This window comes from Ursus americanus, chromosome 14 (genome assembly GCF_024610735.1).
Source record: "Ursus americanus isolate L20-20 chromosome 14, mUrsAme1.1.p, whole genome shotgun sequence".
NCBI lineage: Eukaryota > Metazoa > Chordata > Mammalia > Carnivora > Ursidae > Ursus > Ursus americanus.
The window spans coordinates 52,023,187-52,049,617 of record NC_142140.1 but is presented as its reverse complement, the minus strand read 5'-3'; the positions used below and the strand labels follow the sequence as shown (position 1 = coordinate 52,049,617).

Genomic DNA, 26,431 nt, shown 5'->3' with positions numbered 1-26,431 from the left:
CAGTCAATCCCCTGCCCAGAAAGGAAGCAGGCAGCAGCTACACCCGCAGCCTCCGGGAGCAGGTACTGGGCCCGTCAGTGGAGCTGATGACACCACCCGGGCCCGAGCCCTGCGTTCTGCGGCCAGCCGCGGGCCTCACCATGGTGAAGTAGGCTGCTGCCTGCTCCAGCAGCCCCACCAGCCCCAGCTCCGTGAAGTGCTTCCCGGAACAGAAGCCCTCCTCGTCAGGTGACAGGATGTCGTCGGAGATGGCAGACTCCTCCAGCACGTTGGATGAGATGTTCTGGGGTGGGAGGTGGCATCAGGCCCCGGCCCCGGCCTACCAGTGCCACCCCCTGGCCATCAGGGCCCCCACTGCCCCCAGCAGCTCACCTGGAAGGAAACGCAGCCCACAGGCAGGTAGCGGCTGTCCTCCAGCAGGGCGAGGTACTCGGCCACCAGGGCGGCAGCGTGCACCATGCACTGGGCGGCCTCCGCGTGGTTGCCCAGCTCCGCGTGCTTCCCCGCCATGTTCTGCAACCACGTCAGCCGCAGGTCGGGGGAGCCCTGGTAGCCACGGGCAATCCTGGCATATGGGTGGGGGTGGTGAAGAGGATGGGGACTCGCCTAGCCCCCACGCCTACCCCTCACTGGTCCACTACCTTTGCTCATTACCTCCCCCATCGGTGCCGCTCACCAGCCAGGCTCCTCAGCTGGAACGTTAAGCCACGCCCCTGTTCCCCTCGCTTCTGCACCACGTCACCACACACCAGGCCCCCACCTCCCATTCGCCCCCGTGCCTCCCCTAGCTCCGTCACCTGTCCCCCACCTCCCACTCTCCTACTTCTTCCCAAATGCCCCTCACCTCTCCTCCAAATCACTTGCCCCCTGACCCATCACCTGTCAGCACCTCACCTGTCTCTCCCACCTGTCCCCCTCACTTGTCCTTATTCTCTCTGTCGTCCTCCAATTTTTTATTCAAGGTTTTATTTATTTATTTGTCAGATAGAGAGAGAGACAGACGAGCGCAAGCAGGGGGAGCAGCAGGCAGAGAGAGAAGCAGGCTCCCCGCTGAGCACGGAGCGGGATCACGACCTGAGCCGAAGGCAGATGCTTCACCGACTGAGCCACCCAGGCGTCCCCCGTCCTCCAATATGTTCCCCTGGCACCCTTTTCACCGTCCCTTCACCTGCTCTCTCCTGCCTGCTCACCTGTCCCGCTCCCCACCGGCTCCACCGTTGCCTGCCTGCGGCCGAGAACAGCTGCAGGGCCCCGGCCCTCCGCACCTGTACATGAGATCGATGAGCATCTCCGGGTCCTCCTGGTGCTCCTTCATCTTCACCGTGTCCGTCAGGATCATGTGCAGATTGAACATCAGGTCCTGGACCTGCAGCAGGGGCATGGCCAGGGACAAGGAGGGCATCGAGACGGGACCAAGAGCCCTAGTGGCGGGGCTGGGGGCAAAGCAGGCAGAGCGAAGATGCCGGCTGAGGAGGGCGTTGCGGGGGGCCCGGCGGTGTCACCTGCTCGGCGAAGGTGCTGTCCCGCAGCCCCACGTCCTCCTCGGCATAGGTGAGGATGGTCTTGAGTGACCGTCTCAGGTGCTCTTCGCTGAAGCTCTGCGTTGTCCCCACCAGGGACGAGAGGGACATGGTCACCTGCATCTTCACGCGGGCGAAGTTCTAAGAGGAGCCGGGGAGGAAGAGCACACCCGCGAGCCTGGGACCCTCACCCCCAGGGCCCGCTCGACGTGCCGACCTCTCCCCTCCCACTGTCCATCTACTGCACCAACACCCCCCGCCCCTTGCCAGAACCTTGGGTAGACCCCGCCCTGTGCCCGCTGCGCCCACTCACGTTGCCAATCTCGAAATTCTGGCGCATGAGGAGGTAGAGCGAGGCGCTGGCGTGAGTGCGGATGGTGCTGACGCGGCTGCCGCAGTGTCGCAGGAGCCTCAAGCAGAGGTCGGCGCACAGCTCGGTGTCCTCCTCGAACAGCAACTCTGGGAACTGTCCCCCAGGGCAACACAGACACCGGTCAGCCCCTCCCCGACCTGGCACGGAAGGTCCCTGATGGGGACATTGGCAGGGGCGTCTGTGTTCTGCCCCCTCCGGCCAAGCACAGGGGGCTTTAGAATCAGACGCGGGGTTAACCCCTTGCTGTGTGACCCTGGGTGAGTGACTCTGCCGCTCTGGTCCTCGGTTCCCTCCTCTGTAAGCTATGGCTAAAGAGTGTTTGTCTCATGAAGTTGCTGAGCACATAGTAGGTGCTCAGTGGGCTACAACGATTACCCAGAGCCCTGCCTGTCGAGTGGGGCTTACCTTGGACACCAAGGCTCGCTGTGTGGCCAGGCCGTGCTGCAGGAAGAGGGCACTCTGGGCGCTGCCCAGACTGTACAGCACGACCTTTAGCACTGCACCCAAGATGCTCTCCCGGGCCTCTGACAGCATCACTGTCTGTGGGGGGTGGGGGGTAGGGAGTCAGAGCCAGCTGTTAGGGACTGAGCTGCTTCCGGGGTCAGGGAAAGAGGGATTCTAGAGTCAGAGATCACAAGGCACAGTGGTGGGGTCAGAGGTCAGGGAGATGCTGGCTCAAGCCCTACCTGCACGATGATCTCCAGTGTGTCTAGAACCACCAGGCTGGCCTCGGTTGCCAGGTTCCCATCCACCAAGGCCTCATGTTCCATTTCATCCTTGGTCCTGGAGAGGGTGAGGGGGGTTGGGGGCTGAGCTCTCTCCTTCTCCCTTAGCTGCTCTAGGGGCACCCGTTCTCCAGAAACTGGTCTGAGCCCAGCAAACTACTTCCTGTCCACACCCACTTGTCCACGCGGTCCGAGGTCTGTCTCCAGTGCGTGACGCTCTTCCGCCAGCGTACGTTCTCCTGGTTCCCAAAAGGGCTCCTCTCTGAGACGCGCAGGCGCGTGTTCACAGATGGACAAAAACGTAAGGACACGTGACCATGAGGAGAAGGGCTCAGGCATTAAGGTGCACAGGTGGGTAACCCATGAGGACACCGGGTGACACATACATGCTAAGCGAACACAGTTAAACATGTAGGATGTGAGAACAGACAGGGAACGCAGACACCCACGTGCGTAAGGACGATGCACACACTTCTTTCTGGGAAAGGTGAGGCAGACACAGAGGTAGGGATGCCCCCTTCCTGGGGTCCCTCGGACAAAGGCTGGGAGCAGCCGGTGGGGACGTGCACAGGGTACATCTCGCTCTCACCACGACTCCGCCGGACCATCTCCTGTCGTGCCCCGATGGTGCCCAGGATGGCTTCCTCCAGACGGGCCTTCATGTCTAGTGACTTCTTGAACGTGAGGCTGTTGATGCGCTCGAAGGCCTTTTTCCCCTGTGAGGACGGAGAACGGGCTCCAGGTTGACTCTGCCCTTTCCTGTGGGACCCAGGCTGCCTGGTCGCACTCATTCAGGCCTTTCTGACCTCGAGGATCGTGTGCTTGGAGACACAGCTCTCCCTTTTACTTCAAGGCCTTGGCACCTTCCAAATTCTATTCACAAAGACAATTCTCCCTTTTCTCCTTGGCTCAGCCCAGAAACGGTCCACCCCTTGACCCTCAAACCCATAGGAACCTGTGCGTGAAGACAGTTCACCCCTGCCTGGTCCACGCACTCAGTCTCCTGGCCCACCCCACCCCCATCCCCACACCTTGTACTCAAAGGCAGCCAGGCAAAGGTATAGCAAGTCCAAGAGACGACCGAGCTGAGGGAGGGCAAGGTCAGCGGCCCAGCGCTGCAGGAGGGCGGGCTCAGCATTCTTCAGTACCCACAGCACACACACCAGTAAGGTCCGGCTGGACTCGGCAGAGAGGGGACAGCCTGAGCGAGAAGCCTGGGGCCAAACAGGGGAGAGGGTGCTTAGAAGGGATGGAATTGATTCTCATTTCCTCCAAACTGTGATGAGAACTGGCCTATCAGCATATCCTTACGTAACTTCTGTTACCAGGTTAGATGGTGTCTCTGGGGACCAGCCCCATACTCACTGCCACTGGGCCCTGGGAGATGCTGGCCCGGGAGCCAGGGGCTAGGGGGCCACCAGCGATGGCCATCGCCACTGAGGGGTTGATGGTGCCTCCGATGTCCCCTTCCCCTTCTGTGTCTGAGTCGAGCATCGAGGCCAGTCTTGATCGTTGACCTGGGCCCTCTAGGGGTGGGGGCAAGGGGACAGAAGAATGAGCCCTTGGTAAGTAGTGCCTCTATCTCATAGTCTAGCTCAAAGTTCGCCTCCTCAGGGAAGCCTTCCCTGATACCGCTCCCCCAGCCCAGGGTGAAGTCTCCAGGTCTCTATTCTCAGAGCTCACTTTTTGTGCTTACAATCAGGTACATTTATCATATAATTGTCTGTAAGATGACGCAGGCCTGAACTATATCTGCTCTGGCTACTGCCATATGCTCCACACTCAGAATGGGGCCTGGCCCAAAGGAGATGTAAATGTTTACTACGATGATGATGATGATGATGAGAACAATGGCAGGAATAACAATAATAATAATTAATAATAAAAGCTGCCACTATGATTATAGCATCAATCGGAACTTAGATAGAATCTCCTATGTGCCAGGTGCCATTCTAAGCACTTGGAAGATATTAACTCTTCATCTTCAAAACAACCCTATGAAATAAATGCTTTTATCATCCCTACTTTATGGATGAGGAAACTGAGGCACAGAGAGATTATGTCACTTGCCTGGGGTCACACAGCAGGTAAATGGTAGAGATAGAGTCAGCTTCCAAACTCTATGATCTTAAAAGAGTAACCCCCAGAGCCCCCCGACCAAAAAAAAAGTCTCACCAGAGACCAGAGCTGCCAACAAATACGGAACTGGTCTCACCCCAGAGATTCTCAAAACAAAGGGTCGATTGAGTTTAACTAGAGCTCCAGCCCAGCTTAACCTAGCTCAGTTCCTGACCAGACTGAGGTGACTAGCCCATTTTCCTATCTGCATAAGGGAGGGAAAAGAAGAGCTGTCACTGGGAAAAGATGACATTGCCTCAGTCCCGATGATTCGTTTACGTACAACATCCAAAATACGGTAGCAAATTATAAGATGTAGGAAGAGGCAGGAAAATATAATTGATGAGGAAGAAAAACAGACAACAGAAGCAGGCACACAGACGACCAAATGTTGGAGTTAGCGGACAAGGATGTTAATACAAGGGGAGAAAAGATGGACAAACGTGGATAAAAAGATGGCCAATTTCAGTAGAGAATTGGGATCTACAAAAACGTGCGCAAAAATCAAGCGAACATTTTATGGCCGAAAAACATAACATTTGAAATTCGGAACTCATGAATGGGGTTAACAGAAGACTGGACGCAGCCAGAGAAGACCGAAGCAGTGAGCTCAAACACACTCAAACACGGAACGTTTCCCAACTGAAAATGTAACAGAAAACAGAACAGCACAGCAGGCACGTGAGACGTGATCGAAAGGTCTAACATACGTGTAATTGGAGTCCCAGAAGGAGAGAAGCGAGAAAATGAGGCAGAAAAAAAAAAAATGCAAGAGGTAAAGACTGAGAATTTTCCCCAAATGACAAAGGGGATCCACCCAGAAAGCCTAAGTCTATGCTTCCAACTGTCCCCTGTCCCTTGTCCCCCAGGTGCCAATGAATGTTAAATAGCAGTGATGGAATGAACATGGGGCTCTGACCATCCCCTCACACCGATGTTCCCCACCTGCCCCTCCTCACCTATCAGGGGGTGACAGTGCCTCAGTACACTGCTCCCCAAATTTTCAAATAACCCTAGGAAGTAGTGGATGCGACCACTGTCCCCATGTAACAGGTGAGAAATCTTTAGGCTCAGAGAGGTTAAGGGCTGGCCTGGGGCCCCACAGCAGCACATTGGAACCTCTTCCTCTGACCCTACCGCCCATGCTTTTATTCCTAACCCTGCTCCCCGCCTTTCCCGACCTGAGCCGGTGTGATCAGTGAAGCCCCTGGATCGTGTAGCCCTGTCCTGCCCTGGCCCACTGACCAGCAAAATCATGCAGGCGTGGCAGCGTGTCCCGTGAAAGTGACAGCAGCGGCAGGTACAGTTCAGCCACACGGGCCTTCACAGCAGCCTCGGCGTAGCGGGGGTCCGCGTCGTGCCCACAGAGCAGGCTGTGCACAGCGCTGATGGCCTTCTTGTGCAGCAGGGATGCCCTGTGCGGGGAGCAAGGAGCTCAGGATGGAGCAGATGTGGCTCTTGGACCTTTCTGCCAGCCCGGGGACCAGAGCGGGCCTGTGCTCACCCCTCGGCCTCGGGCTCCAGGGCCAGCGCTAATTCTGTCAGCAGGAGCCCGGCCAGGAAGTGCTGCTGTCGGAACGGCCCACTCAGCTCGAACATGCTGGTTACCTTGGGGTCTGGGGCCTGGCTGGAGAAGGTGGAGCTCTGCAGAGGGTAGGAGGAAAAAGCAGGGATAGCGGGAGGCCCGGGGTCAAGGGTCAGAGGGGAGAGACTGGCATTAACCCATATGTGAGGTGACAGGGCCTGGAGTCAAAAGTCAGAAGTCAGAGAAACAGCAAATCGAACCCCAGGCAGGAATTAGGATTTAGGGGTGAGAAATAAGAAGCTGGTTCCCCTCCCTAAGAAATTGCCAAGAGTGAGGGGTCAGAGGTGAAGGGTCAGACTACCCGGGCAGTGGCCCACTCTGAAATGGACAAATGAGAGACCCACAGAAGGGGGGCTGAAGGCCAGGGGTCCTAGGTCAAGAGGAGGAGCCAGAAGTGAGGCCCGCCCACCTGGGAGGTGGTGGAGGACACAGAGGGCGAGGGCGAGGCCGGGGGCGACAGGGGGCAGCAGGGGAGGTTGAGGGTCACGTAGTGCTCGTGGCTGCACAGGATGCGGGTGAAGTCCATGCGTAGGGTCAGCAGCAACGCTGGGTTGGGGGCCGACTGCAGCCGCGTGGCCACCTGTGGGGGAGAGGGTCAGCGGGCGACCTTCATGTTCCTCTGCCCATCACACCCACCACCCCGTCAGTCACTGCAAGGGTGCCGTTCCCAGCATGCCCATCCCTACCTGCTTGTAGTGGGCCCGGACCAGGCTGAAGATGAAGCCGCGGTCCACCAGGGACAGCAGATCGCTGAGGAAGAAGGCCAGGCTGGCGTTCAGGCGCTCGGCCAACTCTGCATCCTGGGGGCAAAGGGCCTATCAGCCCACGCCCACGTGTCCCCTTGAGCCTCAGCCTCCACACTGGGCCTGGCTCCCACAAAGGCCACCAGTGACCTCCAGGAGCCGTGTCATTGTCCCAAAGCCTTGGGGCTTCTTGACACACCCTTATTTCTGGGCTCCAGATACACCTGGCCTTCCTGGTTGTCCTCCTCCCTCTGTCCCTCCCCTCTCCCACGGTTATATATCAACACTCCTCAGGATTCTGTTCAGAACATTGTTTTCTTTCCTTTCATTAGATTTGAATAATACAATATGGATGGCAGAAACGGGCTGCTGACCTCCCCCAAGTCCTCTCTCGCTCAGAGTATTGAAACCCTTCTTCACAGGTCAGAGCTAGGTAAAGACTACATTTCCCAGCTTCCCTTGTGGCTGATAGTAACCACGTGACCACGTCCTGGCCAATGGGGTTTGGGAAGAAATGATAAGGTCACTTATACAGAGGCGACAGGTCTTCCTGTTCCCACCACCTGCTACGCCTCATGTGGCTGGAACCATGGTGAACCATGAGGCCAGGCCCACACCGTGGAACCCCCTGCAACCCACCTATGCTCAGAAATAATCTCTGGTCACATTTAAACCACTTGTGATGATGTTCAAGCAAATTAAACTCTGCCCTAACTGAAACGCTCTCAGCAATCATTTAACAAGACGATACTGAGCATCTACTATGTGCCACGCCCTGTGAAGGCACAGACATGGTCCCTGTGACTTATCCAACTCACGGTCTTGTGTGGGGGGAAGGCAGCAATAAATAAAAGGATTGGAGATAGTTCCATGTATTTTGAAGAAAACTGAACGGGGTGCTGTTCTGAGAGAAGCCCAAAAGATGGGAAACAGCCAAGACAAGAAAGGCATCCTGAGCAGAGAGACCAGCAAGTGCAAAGGCCCTGGGGCAGGATGTGCCTGGCAACCGTGAGGAACAGCAGGACGGCTGCTGTGGCTTCTGAGGCCTAGATGATGCTTGTTCTGCCCTCATGCTACCTACCATGAGCCACAGAGCGGTTAGCCTCGGTGGCCCTCAGTTCCCTGCAACCCAAAGAAACAAAATATAAAACCTGCCTTAGCTCGGAGTCCAGAGGGAAGCAGAGACTGGGTCTTTCTAGTACACTGAGCCTGGTAGTCAGTGCTCAATAATGTCGAGTGAAGCAAGGAAACCACTCTGGTCAATCACTGATGCCCCACTAGCAGCTGTGACGATGCTGCTTCTCGGGGGCGTCATTCCTCCCTGCGGCCCATTCTCAGGGTGGTTTCCTCACAGTCTGGCTCAGCCCCTAGGAATACCAGCCCTTGGGGAGGCTCCAGTGGAACAAGGTCGAGAACTTTGAGCCCAGCCCAGAGGTCATGGGAGATTGCACAAGGGCTGACTTGGGTTGGGCTGGCATTTCAAAAATCTGGAAAGTTCCTATCAAATCCAGAAGTTCCATTTCTTCTGAAGAATCAGGCATTCTGGCCACAGCCAGTGGGTACATGCCCTCTTGTCCACCCTAAGCCCCAATCTTCCCAGGTGGTGAGGGTGTGGGCTCTGGAGCTGGTGGCTTGGGTTCAAATCCCCATTCCCCATTCTGCCCTTTCTCAGTTGTGTGGTGTCAGGTTGTTACCTGATCATTCTCTGCCTCCATTTCTCCATCAGTAAAACGGAGACAACTTCATGGAGGTGGTTGGGAGACTTTAATGATGTGATCCATCTAATGTGTTTAAGATACACAGTAAGTACTCAATAAATGCTCAATATTATTACTATTATCATTATTATTATTGCCTACCTGGCTCTTGTGAACACTGGAAATTAGTGATCCAGGACCTGGACAATCAATGATCCACGTCTCAGAACATCAATGCCCATTTATTGAGCACTTACTGTATTTGGCACTGTGTTAAGTGCCAATGGATCTGCTCTGTCCACGGCCCCATCCTCATCAACTCCCATCCCCACCTTTGCTCACTCCACTCCAGCCGCACTCACCTCCTAACTGCTCCTCTAACAACCCAGGCATGGTCCTACCTCAGGGTCTTTGCACTTGCTGTGCCCACTGCCTGGAAGGCCCTTCCCCCAGCCATGGCACAGAGTGCTCTTTCCCCTCCTTCAAGTCTCGAAAAGTCGGCTCCATGAAAACATGGACTTGGGTCTGTTTTGTTCACTGCTGTGTCTACCATCCGGCAAAGCACTGTGCACACAGTCAGCGCTCAAGAAAGAGATGCTGAGTGAACAGACCGATCTGGCATGGGGGTTCATGGTACCCCTGCCTGGCTGGCTCTATGTTCTCTCTCAGACCCTTCCCATTGAGGCCCATTCCCGCACACCTTGTATACCCGGGTGATGACTTCCAGGCCCACAGAGCCCACGAGGGCCGCGATGTCATCCAGGAAACGCCCAGGGAAGCGAAGCTTGCGGGGTGTGTCCAGCCGCTGGCCCAGAAGCAGGTGCAGCGCCATGCTTTTCACCTGGGGGTGGGATGAGAGTGGAGCAGGGCTTGAGGGACTGAATAGGGGGGCTCACCAGAAGGGGGCAGGGCCCGAGGGGTTGTGAGTGGTGCTTAGTAGCAAGGCACAGTGGCTAGAGGTGGGCATAAGGGGTCCTGGGTGCCCCGACTCTTAACACAGGGCTTGAGCCAGCAGTGGGTGGAGCCCAAGTGGGTCCTAGGCAGGATGCAGGGGTGGGGAGGCTGAGGGAGCCTGGGCGGAGCTGAAGTAGGTCTCCAGGGGCTAAGTATGTGGGTAGGACAACAGGTAGGGCTCAAGGAGTGGGATTTGAGGGAGCCCTGACTGGGGTTTGATGGCCCACCAGATCGGGGCAGAGGGTTTGCATCTAGCAGTGGTGGCTCACGGCACCGCTTGAAGAGTTTGGGGCAGAGGTCTCGAGTCTGATCCCAGGGATTCCCTCTCTCTCTGGTGATATCTCTTGAGAGGGAGGGGTCTCCTCACTGGTTAGGGGGGACTCTCAGTGGTCTCTACAATTTCCTAGGGAAGGTAGGGGGGTCATCTCTCCATGGAGGGGGTTTCGGGTAAGTTTCAGGGGGCCTCTGTTCAGGGAGAGATCCCCTTCGGTGTCTCTTCTCTCTCAACATAGGGGGTCTCTTGGGATCATTTCTCAGAGGTCTTAGGTGTAATCTCAGGGGCTTCTCTTCCAAGGAGGGGATCTCCCCGGGGCGTCTCTCGCTCTCGGGTGGGGAGGAGGGTGTCTCACCATGAGCTGGAAGAAGAACCAGGCATGCTGCAGGACGGCCTCTCGCACGGTGCTGCCGCTGACCACCCACTGCAGAGCCAGCTCCTCGTGCAGCAGCTGGGGGCAGGGGCAAGGGTCAGAGAGAGCGGAGGAGCCTGCCCCGTGCCCTCGTCTGGAGGGCATAGCGGGGCTTGGATACAGCGGGATGGCTCGGGGTTAGTGCAGCCGGAGACCATGCAGGAGAGGGAGCGGAAGGAGTCGGCACACCCTTTCCCTGGGCCCTCCAGACCCTGCTGGGCTTCGGGGGAGACGGGAGCTCCGGGGCCAACACGGAGTCGCCCACCCCCTGCCTCCCACTACCTTCTGCACAGTGGGTCTCGGCTGGGTGGCTGGTGGGGCCAAGGAGGAGCCCTCGAGGTAGGAAGAAGTTCGGCTAGAGCTGCGGTCGATGGCCTATGATGGGATGGGGTGAAGAGGATGGGATGGCGAGGGGGGGTTAGTGAGGGTGCCGGCGGTATGGGCGGGGAGGAGATGGTCGGCATGGACGGGACACAGATGTATCCGTGTAGACAGACCGCAGGGGCACGAATGAGAGGGAGGAGACGGCAAGGAGAAAGTGGGGGGGGGGGGGTGATGGGAGGGGATGAGAAGCATGACAAAGAGAGAAGGGGATGCCCAGCAGGGTGGACAGAGGAGGTGGGAACAGGGACAGGAGCCCATTGGCGAGGGTGGAGGCACAGACAAAGGCGGTGGAGTGATGGGGTGGACGCGGTGAAGATCGAGGGTGAGGTCAGAGAGCAGGAGAGAGTCCGTGAGGCCGGGGCGGGTGGAGGAGAAGGGCAACGAGGTAGAGGAGGGAGCGCAGACAGGGGAGCGGAGTAGAGACATGGGGTCCAAGCGAGGAGAGAGAAAGAAGAGGGAAAGAGGACAGAGGTGAGTGGAGATGCCAGCGAGATGCAGCAGGAGCAGCAGAGAGCCCCGGGCTCCAGGCCTGGCCCTGTTCCAGCCTTGCTTGCCTCAGTGCTCCCCATTTGTGAAATGGGGATGGCGACCCCCACTCCCCTCTCCCCTCCTCCTTTGCTGGTTGGGAGGTGAGCTCCCTGGCAAGGAGAGGAGACCCGAAGACGGAGCTGGCCTGACTCCTGGAACCTGCCCAGGCCCCAGCACTTGAGGGACCCTGGTTCCCACAGCCCCAGCAGCGCCTTGGCTCCTCAGCACACACCAGACGGACCAGCTATGGTGAAGGCCAGCCTTAGGGTCTCCTCCGGCATGGAATGCCCACCCTCCCACCACCTCATCCCCTTCTAGGTGCTCTTCGAGGCCCAGCTGACACCTCAGAGAATGAGGGCATTGGGGAGACCCTCTTAAAGATGCTGGGGGGCTGGCAGGGCCCATGAACCCAGATTTCCAGCAATCTCAGAAGACTGTCCAAAAGGTCCCTTGCTGCTAACAGTCCCCCGGCCCGCCTTCAGTGCAGGCTGCCTGCGTGGTAGGCACGGAGCTGGAACAAGGTCTGGGGCCAAGTGCGCAGGGAAACCACCCCGGTGACCTCCTTTCAGTGCCTCAGGGGCTCTGAGCTCGGTCCCCAACCTTTGCATGTGCCTTTCCCTCCACCTGGAACAGCCACCCTTCCCTGGGTGGCTCTGTCTCACCCCTCAGGTCCCAACAGAAATGTCATCTCCCTGGAGAGGCCCCCAGACCACCCAGAGGAGGCTGTTCGTTTCTTTTCAGGCATTTTCACACCCTGCACTTACACACTCGTGTGTTTGTATGATTGGTGCCTATCTCCCAGACGACCTGGCGGCTCAGCGGCCAGGCTGGACTGAGATCTATCCCAAGAAAATCCTGCCTGTGATGCCCTAATGTGTCCCCAGGTTTGGGACCGCTGCACTAAACACTTTGAGTCTTGACCACATCTGAAAATTCAGAGCCTCGGGCGCAGGGCGAGCCCACAGCAGAGGGAGAACTCGGGAACTCGGACCCAGGTCTGTCTGAAGACAAAGAACACCAGATCCCTGGGAAGGGGCAGAGTAAAGGGAGCTGCCCACAGAAGTCTGTCTGCCTGAAACAGGAGGGGAGGGAGAGCCCAGAGGGTTAGTTCCGGCCCTTTGGCATCCTTCGGATTGCTATGTCAAGGGGACAGATGAGTCTCCTGAACAGAGTGGATTAAAGGGAGAGAAACAGGCCATGCGAGGCAGTGAGGTTATAGTGGCTGGATTTGCATATCCTTTGCATGCTATTTGCATACCACCCTGTCCCTCCTGTCTCTGCCTGAGGCTGTAGTCTGTATGGCAGCAAAAGGCTGGTTAAGATGACAGTGATGCCCACAACACGGACTTCACAGCCCCTAAACAAAGGCAGGAGGGGCCTGCTGCCTCCTTCAGGCAGCCCCCCTAGGTTAGTGGGCCACAGCCAGGAAGGTGGGAGGAGCTCATGCCAAGATGGGATCACACGCGTGCAGGGGCAGGTAAGGAGGGCACCTGTCTGGGCTCGGCCCCACAATAAGGGGGTGCCCGTCGCAGCACAGCCTTGCTGCCTCCTGGAGCATAGGCAGAATTCACCCAGGAGTGTGAGCGGTCGATACCCTGGAGACACACGGGGAAGTGGTAGAATCCATGGGCAGAAGGCGGGGAGAAGGGCACGGAACACCAAACGTGAGCGCTGCCCGGGGCCATACACGCACCCTGGGCATCCACGCGCAATCCTGGCAAATGCACGTGCACATACGTGTGTGGGGTCCACGCGCATCTGCTCCTGTGGGCGTCCGTGCATGGAGGGCACGTATGTATGTGCCCTGTGCACCCACATGCATGGGGTCTGTGAGTATATGCACCTGTTCCGCTACGAACACACTGCTGCTTTCAACCAGGCCAACCTCCAGCCGCCCATCCTTGGGTCGGCCTTGGAGTGCGGAGCCCAGGGCAAAGTCTGAGTCCCAGCTCCCGAGCTGTGACAGCCACAGACCAGCCCTGCTGCCCAGAGTCAAGCTTCCGTCCATGCTGCTGTCTGGCGTGTCCTGCCCTCTGTCAACCCTAAGATCCTTCACCCGCCCACCTGGCAGCCGTGGCCACTGAGGCTAGAGACCCCAGGGCCTACCCTCGCCCTACCTTGCTGGCCAGGATGCGGGAGACCTCGTCGTCCACAGAGCCCGGGGCCACGGCCAGGTCGGGGTTGCTGCTGCTAATGCTCTTAGAGCGGGCCAGGTAGAGGCTGGCAGGGCGGCCAGGGCCACGGGCCAGCGTGGCAGGCTGCACCGCCACTGGAGGGGCCCCTGAGGATGGAGCAAGACGGTCAGCCCCCTGCCCCTTCCCGGCAGCTGTCCTTGGTAAAGTCACTTTCTGTCTCTGAGCCTCCAGGCTTCTCGCCTGTAAGATGGGCATGCTAACGGCTGCTGCCTCCCAGCAATCTGGGGGAGACAGACAAACCCCAAGAACGGTGCCTGGCTCATAGTAAGTGCCCAGAGGGGTTAGCAGTGAGTATTAATTACTTACCAAACAGAAAAAATCCAACTGTATTGAGCGTTCACTGTACCAAGCCTGCTGTATGGATTACTATCTCACTTACTATCACCAGCACCCCCATAAAGGGATGACCATTATTATCCTTGTTTTACAAATGGAAAACAAACCCAGAGAGGTGAAGTCACTTGCCCAGGGTCACAGAGTTTGTAGGAGGCAAAGCTCGGATTCGAACTTGGGCAGCCCAGCTGTGTCTCTGCTTCCATCTATGGCAGATGCTTGTTGACTGGCTGAATGACCCACCAGTCAAGCAACAAAGACCACCAGTCTGGGGGTGAGGGGAGGAGTGAACAAAAACTCTCTCTCTCGCAAGCTGCCCAAACCAGCAAGATCTGTACGGCCTCCAGGCCTTTGCACATGCTGTTCCCTCTGACTGGGATGCTCTCCTCCCAGATACGCCCTGTCCCCCAGGGCCCTCCCACCAACACTTACCACTTGGGAGGCTGGGCTCAGTGCCAGGCAGTCGGAAGGCATACTGGACATAGGCAGCCAGCAGCGGGCAGTGACCACGGGCATCCTGGGCAGCCTCTAGACTCCGGTGGACAAGGCTGACCACATGGGCCATTGCTTCAAAGGCCCCACGACCTAAGTTCACTGCCAGGCAGAGCAGAGGTCAAGTGCCAAAACCCAGGGCCTTCTACCTCCCCAAGGAACCTCCTATCTCCCACTTTTCCAAGGGGTCGTGGGGCCAATCAAAGGTCACAGTGCACCTGCTCTGGGCCCAGGGGGCTGGGAGCCATTTTTCAGAAAGGAAAACGGAGGCCAGAAAGATAAGGGGGCTATAGGGCACCTAGGACCAGGGGACTGAGGGGCCCTTTCCAGATAGGGAAACTGAGGTCTGAGGCTATGCTCGCTTACCGATCTGGCCGCCAATGATCGGAGGCCGCACGACTAGACGGACGAGCTTGTCCAGCACGTGGTGGGAGAAGGCGACAAGGGGCTCGGGGCTGGCGAGGCGCAGGGCTGCTAGGCTGGCCCGCAGCTCCTGCTCCACGGTGCTCTCGCTCAGCACAGTGTCCTTGAGGCGGAATGGGAAGGCCCCCTCCTCCAGGACATGCACCAGAGTGAAAAACTTGTCCAGGTGAGGGTCCTGGGGTGGGGGGAGCTGGGGTGAGCGGGGGGGCCAGGGGTCCATGGCTGGGAAGGCCCCGGAGGGTTGGTGGAGGTGCTCAGTGGGCAGAAAACCAAGGCTGGGGACCAACGAACTGATTATAAATGAGGAAAAGGAAGAGCTAGGAGCTGGAGGGAGGAGAGAGGGGGAGGGGGAGTGACCACAGAAGTGGCGAGGGACGCACTCGGGGAGGAGAGACCATGCAAAGGCCCAAAGCCCCAGCCGGGATGGCCACTGGCATGGCCGCCCCCGCCTGAGTCAGCAGCTTCCCTGGGAGTTGGGCCTCGCTGATCAAAGTCACGTCCGTGGCCTGAGGCCAGCCTCCCTGGTCAGCGGGAACTGTTGCTCAACCCCAGGGCCGGACTCCTGGGTTCCCCCCACCCCCTACCTGCGGGTGCACAGAGGACACGGCAGTGAGCTCCACGCTGAACACGCCCTTGTGGCCGTCCACCCAGCGCATGCCCGGCAGCGCCACCTGCAGGAGGGACCCACCAGGTGGGCACTGGCCCCCCCCCTCCTGGGCCGATCGCGCCACCAGCCCCAGCCCCAGCCATTGCAACACCGTGGGTACAGCACAGCCCTGGGGGGGGGGCGGGGAAGAGCCAGGTGCCAACCCAGGGGGGTGCAGATAGGAGGGAGTACTATGGAGATCCCCTGGGCAGGCTGGAAGCCTGGGGTACAAACGGAGAAACAGACAATGGAGGCCTGGGGTAGACATTACTGAAGGGAATGAATCGGGAAAGAGCATGATGGGAGTACTTGAGGCCCCCAGGGCATTAATGACAGCTCAGGGGTAAGTGGGAGGGTGACAGCATTAATAGGGGTGATGTGCCCTGGAAGAACTACTGGGGGGATTGTGGTCAGGGAGGCAGGCAGGGCTGCGAATGGGGAACCGGAGCAGAAAGGCAGTGGGGAACAGTGAGTACAGGGGCGGGGGGCGGTAATGAGGCCAGGCTAGTGGGGGACAGGGAGGGACACGTGGGGACAGTAGGACACACAAAGACAGTAAGGAGGGGGACGGAGCAGCCAGGGGCCCCGGAGGCCCTAACAGAGGGCAACAAAGCTCCCAGGGGTATTGATGGAAAGGAAGGCACGGCACCGACTGGGGAGCACGAGGCGGGTTACTGGGGGACAAGGCATCGGGAGGGGAGGCAGGGGGCCAGGACACATACGTCTGGTGTGAGCACAGAGTAGCTGGGTGGGAGCTGGTCCACGGACACAGGGAGGCAGAAGGGGCCGGTCCTCAGGCAGCCATGCTGCAGCAGTGGGATCCACTGGGGAGAGGCTGGGGGTCAGGTCTGGGGCCAGACGCAGGGTCAGCAGGGCCGGGGGTGGGGATGAGGGCTGGTGGGGGGCTCACAGTGAAGCCCACAGGAGTCTCCAGCGCTGTGCCCGGCCGGGGCTGGCAGCTGACGTGGTAGAAGGTAAACAGCAGGTGGTGGTTCTCGGTCACACAGGCTGGAAGACGCAGCTTGAACTCCTCGTAGAACTCTGGGGACCTGGCAGGGGGGTTTGCTGGGGACGGGGACCCCTGGCCCTCCCCACCCCCTCTTGCAAGTCGGCCCCCGGTGCTGCCTGGCCCCACGGTCTGCTCTCCGCCTCAGGCTCCCCCGCCGGCTCTCCTGGCCACAGCCTCCTCCCCTCCGGCTGCCCCACGGTGTCCCGGCCACTGCCTGGCCCACCAGCCCGCGTACTTGCTGTGGTAGACCACGGGGGTGAAGGCCTCTCGGGTGAACTCACTGCAGCTGGACTTGCCAAAGATGACCTGGGGGAGGCCGCGCGTGAGGGGCCCACCGGGGACCCCCCCCCGCCACCCTCCCCCCACCCTGGCACAGCCACTGACCGGCAGGGCCTGGCTGGGGTCCTCGCCCGCCATGTACTGTACTCGCACGGTGAGGTTGCGCACGGAGCCCTGGCGGCTACTGAAGTTAAGGCAGTGTGGGTACACGTACAGCAGGTTCCTGCGGGGGCAGGGGGGCATCAGAGGGACAGGAGGGGCTGGGCTCCTGGCATAAGCCAGGCCTGGGACACGGGGGGATGACGGTCATGCAGCTGGGGCACTGAGGGCAGCATACGGGGCAATTACGGGCACCAGGCAGGAGATGTCACTGGCAGAGAGTGGGGGACAGGTATGCGCCCTCAGAGCATAGATGGGGGAACAGTACAGCAGAGGGTGGGGACACAGAGGGACTTTGGGGGCACTAAGGAGGCATAGGAGGTGCCGAGCAGGGACAGATCGGTGCTCAGGGTCGGGGTTCCAAGAACATGGCCCAGGAGGCCAACAGTCAGGCCCGAGCCCCACCCGGGCTGACCAGCCCATCCCTCAGCTCAGGGGCCTGACTGCCCTTCCCCCAGGAAAAGCCACTGAAGTTACGAGTCCTGTGTCTTGGGTGGAGAAACTGTGGCCAGAATCAGAAGTAGGGCTGGGCTAAAGTCAGAGTTCTGCCTCTCTCTCCCACGGCTAATTCTGCACAAGCCCTGACCTCCTTCTGGGCCTCAGTTTCCCTACCTGTATAATGGGGGCATCGAGCCTCCCAGCTTAGCCTTCATAACAATACCAGTAATGAGAAACAAGGGGAGCAACAAGGATTGTACCAAACGTTAACGTGGAACCTACTGCCGGCCCAGCTCTGTTCTAAGCGCTCAGCATGAAACAACTCATTTACTTCTCCAAGCAGCCAAAGAGGGGGGATGAACGTTCCTCCCATTTTACAGGGGGGCCGGGGGGACAGAGGCACTTGCCCACAGTCATCCAAGGAGCAGAAATGGCAGCTAGCACTGATCCGGGGCACACGGGGGTCCTGGAGTCAGGCTGCACGGTCTTGGGAGAGTCTCTGCCCCTTGTATCCCCCCTCCCCCAGCTTTAAACCAGGCCAGCACAGACCCCAGCATCACAGGCTCGTGGGAAGGGCATGAGGAAACCAGCCGCCGTGAGGGCGCTGAACCGCGGCCAGGCAAACCATCAGTGCTAAGACGCTCACTATCCTCACTGCTACGGTTACTGTTACTGTTGTCATCCCTTCCACAGGTGGGGAAACTGAGTCTCCGAGCTTCAGGTTCCCCCAGCAGGGCCTGGGCCTGTCCTCAACCAGTGCCCCCCCAGCCCACAGCTGGCCCCAAGCCCCAGCCGGCGTGATCTCAGCGTGGACTAACCGGACATTCACCTGATGCAACTGTCGCGCCACCGCCAGGCCCTTGCACAACCCAGGGCGTCCAGCTGGTCGGTTAACGATTGACCGGGGGTTAATGGGGACCTGGGGCATAAAAGGTGGCGGCAGTGGCGCCGTGGCCGCACCCTCTGAGCCTCAGCCATGCCCAAGCTCGCACTGTGCCTACTATGCGCCCTGGCCACGGCGGCCCGGCCTGCCTCTGCAGCTCCCACGGGGGGCCTGGAGCCGGCACAACACGAGGAGCTGACCCTCCTCTTCCACGGGGCCCTGCAGCTGGGTCAGGCCCTCAATGGCGTGTACAGGGCCACAGAGGCACGGCTGACAAAGGCTGGGCACAGCCTGGGCCTCTATGGCCGTGTGCTGGGCCTTCTGGGGCAGGAGGTCAGCCGGGGCCGGGATGCAGCCCAGGAGCTACGCACAAGCCTTTTGGAGATGCAGGTGGGCACTGCCGTTGGGGCATTGTAGGGTGGGTAGGAGTTTGTGGCAGAGTTGTCTAGGGTAACCAACTGTCTGGGTTTGCCCAGGATTGTGGCGGGGGGGGGGGGGTTCCCTGGAATATAGGACTTTCAGTGTTAAATTAAGCAATCCCAGGCAAGCAAAGACAAGCTGGTCGTCCTCCTAACATCCACTATTCATTGATCAGATGGAGGAGGATGCTCTGAAACTGCAAGCAGAGGCCACAGCCCAGGTGCTGGGGAAGGTGGCCCAGGGACAGCAGGTACTGCGGGACAGCATGCAGCGGCTAGAAGTCCAGCTGAGGGGCGCTTGGCTGGGCAATGTCCAGCAAGAGTTTGAGGCCTTAAAGGTAAGAGGCTCCCAGCCCTGGTGGAGCGGAGACTCCGATTTCCCATGAAGAACTCACTTCTGAGCCTGGAGGCCCAGAGACATCTCCAGATCAGCCTCCCAGTGCCATGGCCCCTAACCTATGTGACCCTGGGCAAAACCCCTGTCCCGTCCCCTGCCTCAGTTTCCCCATTTGCAAATAAGGGCAACAATTCATGTCTCAGAGCAGAGACAGGGACTCAACACAGAGAACATACTGAGCATAGGGCAGGAGATATGGAAGTTACTCAACAAATGTATACCATGAGAGTAACTGGTAGTATTTCTTGAGACCCCAGGAACTACCCACCATGCCTCTTAATAATTCATATCATGCCTACAACCCTCCCAGGAAGCGAGTCCTATGTCATCCCCATTTAACAGATGGGGAAGTTGAGGCCACAGAGCAGCAGTGATTTGTTAGGTCACACAGATGCAGCTGGGGGGTGGACAGCCCTGGGCAGAGCCAGGGGAAGGGAGGTGCGTCGGCCCCAGCTGAGGTTTCTGTCCTGACCCCACAGGCCCACGCTGACAAGCAGAGCCACATCGTGTGGGTGCTCACAGGCCACGTGCAGCAACAGAGGCGGGAAATGGCAGCACAGCAGCATCGGCTACGACAGATCCAGGAGAGGTGAGACTGGAGGGGGTCGGACGGGCAGGGCCGCCTGAGAAGAGGTGTGCCGGGCACCCGGGTGGGGGCCCCTTTTCCTTGGCTGAGCCTCATCTCCCTTCCAGACTCCATACAGCGGCGCTCCCAGCCTGAGCCTGCCTGGGGACACCTGAGGACCAGTCTACACTGAGGGACGCTGCCAAGCCCCGCGCAGCCCCTGCACGAAGAGGAGCTGCCTGCCCCCTGGGCTCGGCCAGAGTGCTGGGGCCTGCTTCTGGCCACGGAGGAGAGACGGAAGCAGGCGGGGACACAGGCAGAGGACATGGCCTGGTCAAGGAGGGGTGGAGGCAGGACATGGGACCCTCCATGCATACACACCCCTCCATTAAAGCGGAGCAGTGGTATTTCACTCTGGGTGTCTGTGTGTGTCTGGGAGAAGCAGTGCCTTGCTTTGCATAACACATGAATACCCCCCATTCAAGTGCCCAGCTGGGCCCAGGGGCTGTACCTGTAGCTGGTGTGGGGGGCATAGACCTCACGGGCAGGGAACTCCAGGATCTCCTTGGTGGGCCGGCCCCTGGGGTCTGGGTAGGGCTTCACATGAAGCAGCTCCGGGGAGAGGCAGAAGTGTGGGTTCTCAGGGGCCGGGGAAATGTCGATCTTGAGCTGGGCTACGGAGAGAGGAGCGCGTTTGTACCTGCCTGGGAGCCTCCCAGCCCGGGCCCCACCCTCTTGGGCTTCAGGGCTGGGGCTCTGGCTCTTCCATGATGCCCTCTAGTGGCTGGCCTTCAGGTGCCAAGGCCAGAGGTCCCCCTCCATTGCTGCATTTTGCCCCCACATTTGATCAGCTCCACCCTCAGGACCCATGTCCCCACTGCCATCATGTCCCCCATTTGACCCACTCTCTGTCTTATTATGTTTCTTGGCTATGACTCCCATTAAAGATCCAGCCCCTGACATCAGGGATTTGTACATCACGGTCACCATTGGGTCCCCAGGGCCTGGCACAGCAGGTACTCAGTGTGGGTTTGCTGAGCGACTGCATGGAAGTGACGGCTCTTATTTACGGGCTGACCACGCACCAGTCACGGGCCGCAGGCGCCGCAGAAGGGAGGACGGGCGCCGCATGTCAGCCAGGAACTTGAAGAGGTCCTCGTCACTGAGCCGCTCGGCCTCCTGCACAGGACAAGCCCACGTGAACTGGGACCCGGGGGGCCCGGGCGCCCACGCACCCACAGCGGGGTAACAGGGGTTGTCCCTGGGAAACCCTCCCCCAGCCCCACGTCCACGACACCTGCTTAAAGAAGTTGGTGACAGTTAGCGTGGCGGGGCGGAATCCAGAGAAGCTGCAGGTGTCGTCCCCACTACTTGTCCGATCCTGGGGCCCGCGCCGGCGGCGGTCAGTCCAAGCAGGTCGGCGCTCTAGGGGAGGCAGTGATGGTGACCGAGGGGGCAGAGATGAAAGGAGGCGGGGAGGGCCAGGGAGACACGGAGACGCAACCTTGTACCAAGTCCGGCCAGCAGAGGGCGCGCCTTCCCCTCCCCAGTAGCCCCGCCCCTGGCCTGTCAGCCCCGCCTCCTCACCTCCCTCGGAGTCCGAATCGCGGTCGGGCTGCCCCGCGCTGCTCACGATGTTGGCCAGATGTACTGCGGTCCAGGCAAAGGGCATGCGGTAGCGGCCCAGGCGGGTACAGAACTGCTCGGCCGCCAGGCGCAGCTTCTCCAGCTTCTCTTTGTTCTGTGGGGAGACCCGCCACCCCCGCACACATACCCCACAAAATCAGTGCCCCAGGCCTACTGAATCCAGGATCTGCCCTTCACCACCCCGCTCGGCCTCCTCATGCTTACCTTGGCCGCGTCCACCTCCTTCATCACCATGTAGGGCTCGCAGCACTCGCTGATGTCCCCCTGCTGCAATACTTTCTCCAGCTGAGAGGCAGGCAGGGCCAGTGAGGCACTGCCCGGACCCCAACCTCCCACCCCATTCCCAATCGCCCCTCCTGGGCCCTCAGACATTCCATCCAGCTAGGGCTCTCGCTCCAACACCTCCCATGGCTCCCACTGTCCTTGAGATTGAGCACTAGTAGCTGGCTTGCCCGGCCGGGTGCCCCTGCCCCACCCTCTGAACCCACTCCAAACCCACGTCTCCAGATTTTCTCTATGTTTATATTTTTGTTAGTATACAAAGAGGCCACTCCAAGCAGGGCCCGATCCCAATCCTGACCACTTGGAGGCTGTGGGAGCCTAAATAGGTCCCTAACCCATTCTGTACCTCAGTTTCCCCATCTGTAAAATGGGGACCATGGCAACCCCCACCTCCTGAGGCTGCTGTGAGGTTAAAGGTGGGAATCCCCATGGAGTCTGACTGACCATGAGCAGTGCCTCCCTGTAGGCACTCAGTTAGTGTCATTAGTGTAACCTAATTGAACGTCTCGGGGAAGGAAATTCGAGCCCACTCCTAGAAACAGAAAATCTCACACAAATGTGCCAACTAGGTGTTTCTTCCCCTAATAAACTGAAAAATTCTCAACTTAAAAAATATTCTAAATTCCATCTGCATGTGCCAGGACGCTGTTTCTCCCCAGGCCACCCACTCATGTGTCTCGGCTTAGCTCTCACCTCTCCATGGAAGCCCTCCGTGATTTCTCCCCACCCCAGTTGGGTCAGGAGCCTCCTCTGGGTTTGCCCAACTGCCTGTGCTTCCCCCACAAGAGACCTGATCACCCTTCTTGGTGTCCTGTCCATCCTATTCCATGAAAGCAGGGACCACACCTCTAGCGTTTACCATTATCACCCCCTCACCAAGCCCCAGCAGGCACCTTAATGACCAAGAAGATGTCAGGCGAAGGGTAGGTCACGGAGAAGATGGCGGAGCGGGCCAGGGTGGAGATGGCGGGGTGAGTGCCATGAGCCCGCAGCAGCCCCTTCATGGAGTCTGAGTTCAGGTCAAAGTAGAAGTTTTCTGAGATCTGGGGACATGAAAGGCAGCTGGGCCACCACCTCCAGGAAGCCCACTGCCCTGCAACAAGGAGGAAGGTTGGGGTAGGAAAGGGAAGAAAGGGGCTCCTACCTTCTTTTTCTCCCGCACATCATACAGGGCCAAGATGCCAAAGATGGGCTCAATTTCGATCTCAAACCTACAGTGAACAGGGACTCTCTGGCAGAGGCTATCCCTAACACTCCCACCACCCACACATGCCACGCCCTCTTAAGACCCAGCCAGGCTTGGTGCATTGTGGTGGTGGCAGTGGGGACTAATTTCCATTAGGCCACCAAGAATTGCTACTTAAAGGCTTGCAGGAAAGGCCTGTCCCATTTTGCAAAAGGGGAAACTGAGGCACTTAGCTTCCCCTCTCCCCCGCCCCGTAATTCACATAGAGCCCTTCCCTGAAACTACAGCCCTTGTTCAGTTGATACAGAGGAAGCTTTTGGCACAATAATGCCCCCCATGTTGAAGTTCGCAATTCCTGGGCCTCCCTGTCGCCCTTTCTGGGGTGTCCTCTGCCGCCCTGGGCTGAGTCCCATCTTCACTCGCCTGAACAGTCCCTGTAAGCACCTCCCTGTCTCACTCTGCCCTGCCAGCCCCCGCTCATCATGTGAGTCCTAAGGAAGCATCTTAAAACTTACAATTTGAGGTTCCCCAGTGTGCTGAGAACAAAATCCTACATGGGCCAGCCCTGCCCACCTCTTGGCCTCATTTTTCCCCTCTCCAGACATCTCCCAGCCTTTGCGTATGCCATGTCCCCCCACCTAGAGAGCTCTGGGTGGTCATGCATGGTTACACGTCCTGTACACAGTAGGTGTTCAATGAGTGTTTGTTGAATGACTCGATACTCATAGAGCTGGTTTCCAACCCTACTGCTTGGGGCAGGCAGCCCACCCGGGCCTCAGGCCAGACCAGGGCCTCCCTTTCCTGCCCCCATCCAGGCAGGAACTCAGGGTGGGGAGGGGCAGGGCTGGGCTTAGGTCCAAGGCCACATCCTGTTCAGCTCCATTCCCACGCACTTCTGGCTGCTCCCAGGGACCGATGTGGAGGGGGCCTCGGTCAGCGGGAAGCCAGGTCCAGGGTCACCAGTGCCCCCTCCAGCCTGGGTTCCAGCAGAGCGAGTGCCAGACTCTGGCCTCACAAGTCACGTGATCTCGGGCACAATGACTGCCTTCTCTGTGCCTCGGTTTCCCCCCACCTGCACCTATCTCACAATGTTGTGAAGCTTCAGCGTAATGCATATGAAGGGCTGAGAACAGAGCCTGGCACAGAGTTGGTGCTTAAGGCCTGGTGGCTTTGAAGAACAAGAAAAGGAAGTCTTACTTCCCACTAAAAGTGCACAGACAGCCTCAGGGGTCTCAGGGCTGCACACGGTCAAGGCCTGGCTTGGGCAGCAAGCGCCCAGTGTACGCGCGCACCGGAACCTATGTGGGGCCTCACACACCCGAGGGGAGGGGTGGGTCAGCGCACTCACTTCAGCGACAGACACTTGACCAGGATCCTCTGTCCAAAGTGTTCACGGGGCGGCTCAGGGCGGCTGCAGCGTTCCACGGCCTCGTCCTGCCAAGAGCCAGGGAGGGCAACTGGGACCCATCCTTTCAGAAGGGCTTGGAATGCGTGGCTTGAGACCAGCTCTACCCCCAGCCTGGCTTAAGTTTCTTACAGCTCCTTGTCTCTGTGCTTTGGCGTACGCTACTCCCCCTGCCTGGAAGCCCCTCCTCCCCTCCTCGTTCAGGTTGCAGCTTAGTCGACAATTCCTCCAGGAAGCCTTCCCTGACCCCTGAGGTCTGAGCAAGCTCCTCGTCCAGGTGTTCACCATGCCCTATTATGAAGGGCCACGGGGCTGGGACACAGAGGGCCATGTGAGGGCCAATATCGGGCAACTCACTGTGGCACCACTCGGCCCGGGTTGCGATTTCTCGGTAGGAAGGTCTCTCCCCCACTACACTGTGAACTCTGAGGGCAGGGACCGAGTCTATCCCATTCATGGCTATACCTCTAAGGCTTGCCATACATGTTGGTCAAATAAATACAGGGGTATACAGTAGGTACCTATTAAGAGGTAGTCAGATAAACACAAATGTCTACAGAAAACATTTGATTAATGCTGACTGGACATACAGAGGTATATATTCTAGGCCCCCAGTAAGTACTGATTGAATAAACACAGGAGTATACAGTAAGCACTCAATAAATGGCTAAATGAAAACAGAGGCGTATACACTAGGTTTCCAATAAAAGTTGGTTGGGGAGGGGCACCTGGCTGGCTCAGTTGGTAGAGCACACGATTCTTGATCTCTCCGTTTTGGGCATAGACATTAATTAAAAAAAACTTGGTTGGGTAAACATAGTACTCAAGACATATGAGTTGCTTCAATGTTGTTTGATTAAATAAAGGATTATACAATAGGCATACAATTAATGTTGGTTGAATACAGAAGTATATAATAGGTGCCCCAAAAATGCTGGGTGGATAAATATAGGATTATATATAAAATAAAAGCTGCTGGACTAAAACACAGGGTATACACTAGGTGCCCAATGTTATTTGGATCAATACAGGCATATATAGGAGGTGCTCAACAAATATCTGTTGATTCTGTTTGATTATGAAGAAGACTGTACACAAGCATTCATTAAGTACTGGTTGAAAGGCTATAGAAGTATATGCTAGGTATCCAATAAATGCTGTTGGGGTAAATATAACGTCACGGAGTAGACATCCAAGAAAAGGAATTGAATTTAAAAAAATGGTGTACAGGGGCACCTGGGCGGCTCAGCTGGTTGAGCCTCCGACTTTTGATTTCGGCTCAGGTCATGATCTCAGGGTCGTGGGATGGAGCCCCGGGCTCCGCGCTCAGCCAGAGCCCACTTGAGATTCTCTCTCCCTCTCCCTCTGCCCCTCCCCTCTACGTGCACGCTCCCTCTCTCTCAAATAAATAAATACATATTTTTTTTTAAAAACCCAAAACAAAATAATCCCCCCAAAAAGCCCAGGGTGTATACAGGGCAGCCAGCGAACATTGGTGGGGGACCATGAGGGTCAGCTGCGTGGGGATCGGCCTCGGGGCCGGTGGGCCGTGGGCACCCACCTCATCAGGCGCCGGGTAGAGCGCCAGCAGGGCGCGGGGCCGGTTCTGCCGCCGAGAGGCCTCGTTCCGCCGGTCCACATCCTCAGGGGCGGTGCGCTCCAGCAGCGAGGGCAGCAGCGAGTCAGCTGCCAAGTTCCTCAGGTCGAAGATGCTGGAGGCGCCGCTGCTTCGCGGGGTGTCATCTGGGGAGCCTGAGGAGTGCCGAGGGTCATCCTGCACAAACATGGAGCGCCAGCTGGATGTACCTTCGATCCCCTCCAGTGAGACTGTCCTCATGCCCAATCCATAGATGGGAAAGCTGAGGGCCAGGAGCTGGGGTCACCACCACAAGGGTCACTCTGAGGCTTTGCTGAGCCTCTTTCTAGAACCTTCTGCCTGGGAGGGGATGCCCCTCCTTTACCACTGTTGGGGAGGCTACTCCTGGCGCCAAGGTAAGGACATGTGTGGGCGGGGCCAGTGAGAGCCTTCCATGGGGCTTCGCTCACTGTCACCAGGGGAGAGTTCTTCCCAATGGGACTGTCGCTGGCTCAGGGCCCTGCCTGACCTCCCTGCCTCAGCTATATGGTCAGAGGCAGACTACCCGGTTCAAATCCCCACTTAGCTCTGCGACCCCGTGTCCCTGAACCCACCTCGAAGGGCCTCAGGACCCTCATCTACTTCTAAAAACACTAACAATGGAAGCGGCAACGATAATTCTTGGTACGATTACCATGGGCCTACAGTGGATTACCATGGGCCCAGTGAGTATTGGCTCAAGACCCAGTGGGCCAGTGAAGCTCCTCTAATCACCTTTCTGTGC

General features: G+C 58.3%; 2 protein-coding genes across 12 annotated transcripts in view; one reads left to right on the top strand and one right to left on the bottom strand.

The window, feature by feature from the left end:
- Positions 1–26,431, bottom strand: part of DOCK6 (dedicator of cytokinesis 6) — a 40,742-nt gene that overhangs the window by 5,937 nt on the left and 8,374 nt on the right. For 5 of the 11 annotated variants that reach the window (XM_045774522.2, XM_087867255.1, XM_045774526.2 and 2 more), the window contains exons 6-41: positions 25,633–25,845; positions 24,015–24,100; positions 22,625–22,691; positions 22,374–22,523; positions 21,403–21,483; positions 21,139–21,292; positions 20,849–20,976; positions 20,637–20,730; positions 20,063–20,225; positions 16,796–16,913; positions 16,647–16,717; positions 16,313–16,451; positions 16,125–16,226; positions 15,341–15,427; positions 14,700–14,931; positions 14,274–14,435; positions 13,431–13,594; positions 12,804–12,908; positions 10,684–10,776; positions 10,345–10,440; positions 9,462–9,602; positions 7,008–7,121; positions 6,731–6,901; positions 6,241–6,380; positions 5,982–6,151; positions 3,984–4,144; positions 3,650–3,832; positions 3,208–3,334; positions 2,796–2,880; positions 2,580–2,676; positions 2,299–2,433; positions 1,834–1,986; positions 1,503–1,661; positions 1,266–1,366; positions 373–565; positions 140–283 (exon numbers count right to left, since the gene is read on the bottom strand). In XM_045774522.2, the coding sequence (XP_045630478.2) occupies positions 140–283; positions 373–565; positions 1,266–1,366; positions 1,503–1,661; positions 1,834–1,986; positions 2,299–2,433; positions 2,580–2,676; positions 2,796–2,880; positions 3,208–3,334; positions 3,650–3,832; positions 3,984–4,144; positions 5,982–6,151; positions 6,241–6,380; positions 6,731–6,901; positions 7,008–7,121; positions 9,462–9,602; positions 10,345–10,440; positions 10,684–10,776; positions 12,804–12,908; positions 13,431–13,594; positions 14,274–14,435; positions 14,700–14,931; positions 15,341–15,427; positions 16,125–16,226; positions 16,313–16,451; positions 16,647–16,717; positions 16,796–16,913; positions 20,063–20,225; positions 20,637–20,730; positions 20,849–20,976; positions 21,139–21,292; positions 21,403–21,483; positions 22,374–22,523; positions 22,625–22,691; positions 24,015–24,100; positions 25,633–25,845 (4,779 nt within the window). Of the gene's footprint in view, positions 1–139; positions 284–372; positions 566–1,265; positions 1,367–1,502; positions 1,662–1,833; positions 1,987–2,298; positions 2,434–2,579; positions 2,677–2,795; positions 2,881–3,207; positions 3,335–3,649; positions 3,833–3,983; positions 4,145–5,981; positions 6,152–6,240; positions 6,381–6,730; positions 6,902–7,007; positions 7,122–9,461; positions 9,603–10,344; positions 10,441–10,683; positions 10,777–12,803; positions 12,909–13,430; positions 13,595–14,273; positions 14,436–14,699; positions 14,932–15,340; positions 15,428–16,124; positions 16,227–16,312; positions 16,452–16,646; positions 16,718–16,795; positions 16,914–20,062; positions 20,226–20,636; positions 20,731–20,848; positions 20,977–21,138; positions 21,293–21,402; positions 21,484–22,373; positions 22,524–22,624; positions 22,692–24,014; positions 24,103–25,632; positions 25,846–26,431 lie in introns of those variants that run through there. The other 6 variants (XM_087867257.1, XM_045774531.2, XM_087867256.1 and 3 more) reach the window with 5 other exon arrangements.
- Positions 18,174–19,963, top strand: ANGPTL8 (angiopoietin like 8). Its single transcript, XM_045774532.2, has 4 exons — positions 18,174–18,560; positions 18,766–18,927; positions 19,466–19,575; positions 19,680–19,963. Exons 1-4 carry the CDS (start codon positions 18,264–18,266, stop codon positions 19,705–19,707), a joined length of 597 nt encoding a protein of 198 aa, XP_045630488.2. The 5' UTR covers positions 18,174–18,263; the 3' UTR covers positions 19,708–19,963.